The sequence below is a fragment of the Nuphar pumila genome, chromosome 11 (assembly GCF_984573655.1).
Source record: "Nuphar pumila chromosome 11, dmNupPumi1.hap1.1, whole genome shotgun sequence".
Lineage (NCBI taxonomy): Eukaryota > Viridiplantae > Streptophyta > Magnoliopsida > Nymphaeales > Nymphaeaceae > Nuphar > Nuphar pumila.
In genome coordinates, this window is record NC_143259.1 from 51,404,786 (window position 1) to 51,406,784 (window position 1,999).

Consider the following 1,999-nt stretch of genomic DNA (forward strand, 5'->3'; position numbering starts at 1 on the left):
GCCAGATCCCCAGTTTTGAGAATACATGATCTTAGGTCCGAGTACCTGAGATACTCAAAACCCTCAATTACATTGGGGTGGGGGTTCGGCTAAAGATCCCTATGCTGGAATTCCTAGGATTTGTCCTAGGATCTCAGATCCAAGACCATCTGAGATCCAAAAAAAAGTCAAAAAAATCCCTAATGATGCATTTGAATGCAGTGGATCTTTGACAAGATCCACAAACGTGTCGTCCAAGGCATGGGGCCCAAGCTTTGATCTAACCTCCCTCAAACCAGGGATCTCAGATTTGATGATCTAAGATCCTCAAAATAGCCTGAAATCCATGGTTCAATGTCTAATTGGGGAGGTGGTGTCAGACTAGAGATTCATGGATTTGAGATCCACATATCATAAATCATGAGGACCTCAAGATCCTCGGGTCTGAGATCCAATGGATTTAAATGCACCCTAAGTGAATTTTCATCAGTAATAGAGGGAACTTAGTGGACCTTATATGCAGGTTACCTTTCCATTCATGTGTCTACATATGAAAATTTCTCTTGGATTGGTTCTTGTCGACTTGGAGGGGACTCTCCCCACTAATATGGGTAAGCTTTTGTAATGCTTCAACTTCATATATCACCATCTGCCACTCAAAGGAGTGCATTTTGGCGCTTAAAACTAGGTTTTTCCCTATAAGTGCAGATTACTACAGGAGCAAACACCCAACTCACTAAGAAAACAAACTTAAACTATTAGCCGGGGAAAAAACAAAAAGAAGTGAAGAAGAAAAGCGGCTCACATCCCAGCTTCTCCTCCGCTTCTGCATGCGTCAGCAGATTTTCCGTTTCCAGCCAATGCAGAAATGCAAGCGATGAAACTACCGATTGCGCTTCACCTCTCCAATCTCCATGGTACCTGTTATTGTTACACACATTAAGTATATTTCATTCAAGCAAGAATCAAGTCGGAGTTCAAGTTCTCTACATTGAAATGGAGAAGCAACAAACAAAAAACAAGAACCAAGTCACCAACCTATAGTATTGCCCTGCCCGTTCGCTAATAATCTCCGAAAGCTGCTTAAAAAGCGATCGAATGGTTGATATCTGAACCTTTGCCTTCTCCAATACCTCTGAATCCCACATCACAAATTCCATCAACAGGCAAAATTCAAGAGACCGAACAACAATTTCATAACTGGAACTAAAATGAAGCACGAACGACAATGAAACCGAAATCTCGAAAGAAATAGAAAACGCTTGCCAGGTGAAATTAGGGCATGGTGAACGAGGAGGAGGTTCGATTGCATAACCCTAACCGCCGATTCGATCTCCGACACTACCGAACGGATTCGCTCGTGGACACTTCCGGAATCGTCGAGGAGAGCCCTGAACTCCTCGAATTGCTTCTCCATGGAGGCGCTGCCACCGTCATCCATTTGCGCTGGTGCAGAAGGCTTGGCTCCTGGTGGCTCCGGAGGGTTTTGCGGCGGAGACGCCAGACGGGATTCTCCGGCGAGGGAAGGAGGGAGGGATCGGAAGACCAGAGCAAGGAGAGCAGCGGGAGATCGCACAGAGCAGTGCCGTCCGAAGGAGCACTCTCAGTTTTTAAGGGGGGAAGCCGGTGCGAGTATACGTGGCGGTGAACCTCGGTGCTGCTCACCGGCGGGAATGAATGTTTGATTATTGTGGGAAAAAAAAGCTTGGAAAATGGTTTCCTCACCCGTAGTTAAGTTTGAAAAATAAGCCTAACTGCATTCACTGCCACCTCCAAATTTTAATGCTGTCTTCCCAAAATGCCACCTCAATTTTCTCAACTTTTTTGTTCGCATAATGTCGAACCTTTCTTAATTTCATCAGCATTTCTGAACTTTTTGTCACAGACGTCGTCAACGTTCTCGAAAATGTTACGATTTTTTTGAAAACTTTATAGAATGCCTTAAAAAATATGATGCCTTCACGGTACCTCCTGTTTTAAAAATGCCTCAAATTTATCAGTTTTTTCTATTACTTATATA

At 43.9% G+C, this 1,999-nt stretch overlaps 1 protein-coding gene across 1 annotated transcript; it reads right to left on the reverse strand.

Moving 5' to 3' along the window:
- Nucleotides 1-737: 737 nt before the first annotated feature.
- LOC149822369 (uncharacterized) lies at nt 738-1,585 on the reverse strand. The gene is made up of 3 exons (XM_089980272.1): nt 1,246-1,585; nt 1,018-1,114; nt 738-900 (listed from the first exon to the last, which is right to left on the reverse strand). The coding sequence occupies exons 1-3, from the start codon at nt 1,418-1,420 to the stop codon at nt 738-740; spliced, it is 435 nt and encodes a 144-aa protein (XP_089836398.1). The 5' UTR covers nt 1,421-1,585.
- Nucleotides 1,586-1,999: the final 414 nt, after the last annotated feature.

Coding starts and splice junctions, on each gene's coding strand:
- LOC149822369 (XM_089980272.1), bottom strand. CDS start 1,420: ATGGATGACGGTGGCAGCGCCTCCATGGAGAAGCAATTCGAGGAGTTC. Junction 1,115..1,245: donor CCATGCCCTAATTTCACCTG/GCAAGCGTTTTC, acceptor TGTGGGATTCAG/AGGTATTGGAGAAGGCAAAG. Junction 901..1,017: donor CGGGCAGGGCAATACTATAG/GTTGGTGACTTG, acceptor TAACAATAACAG/GTACCATGGAGATTGGAGAG.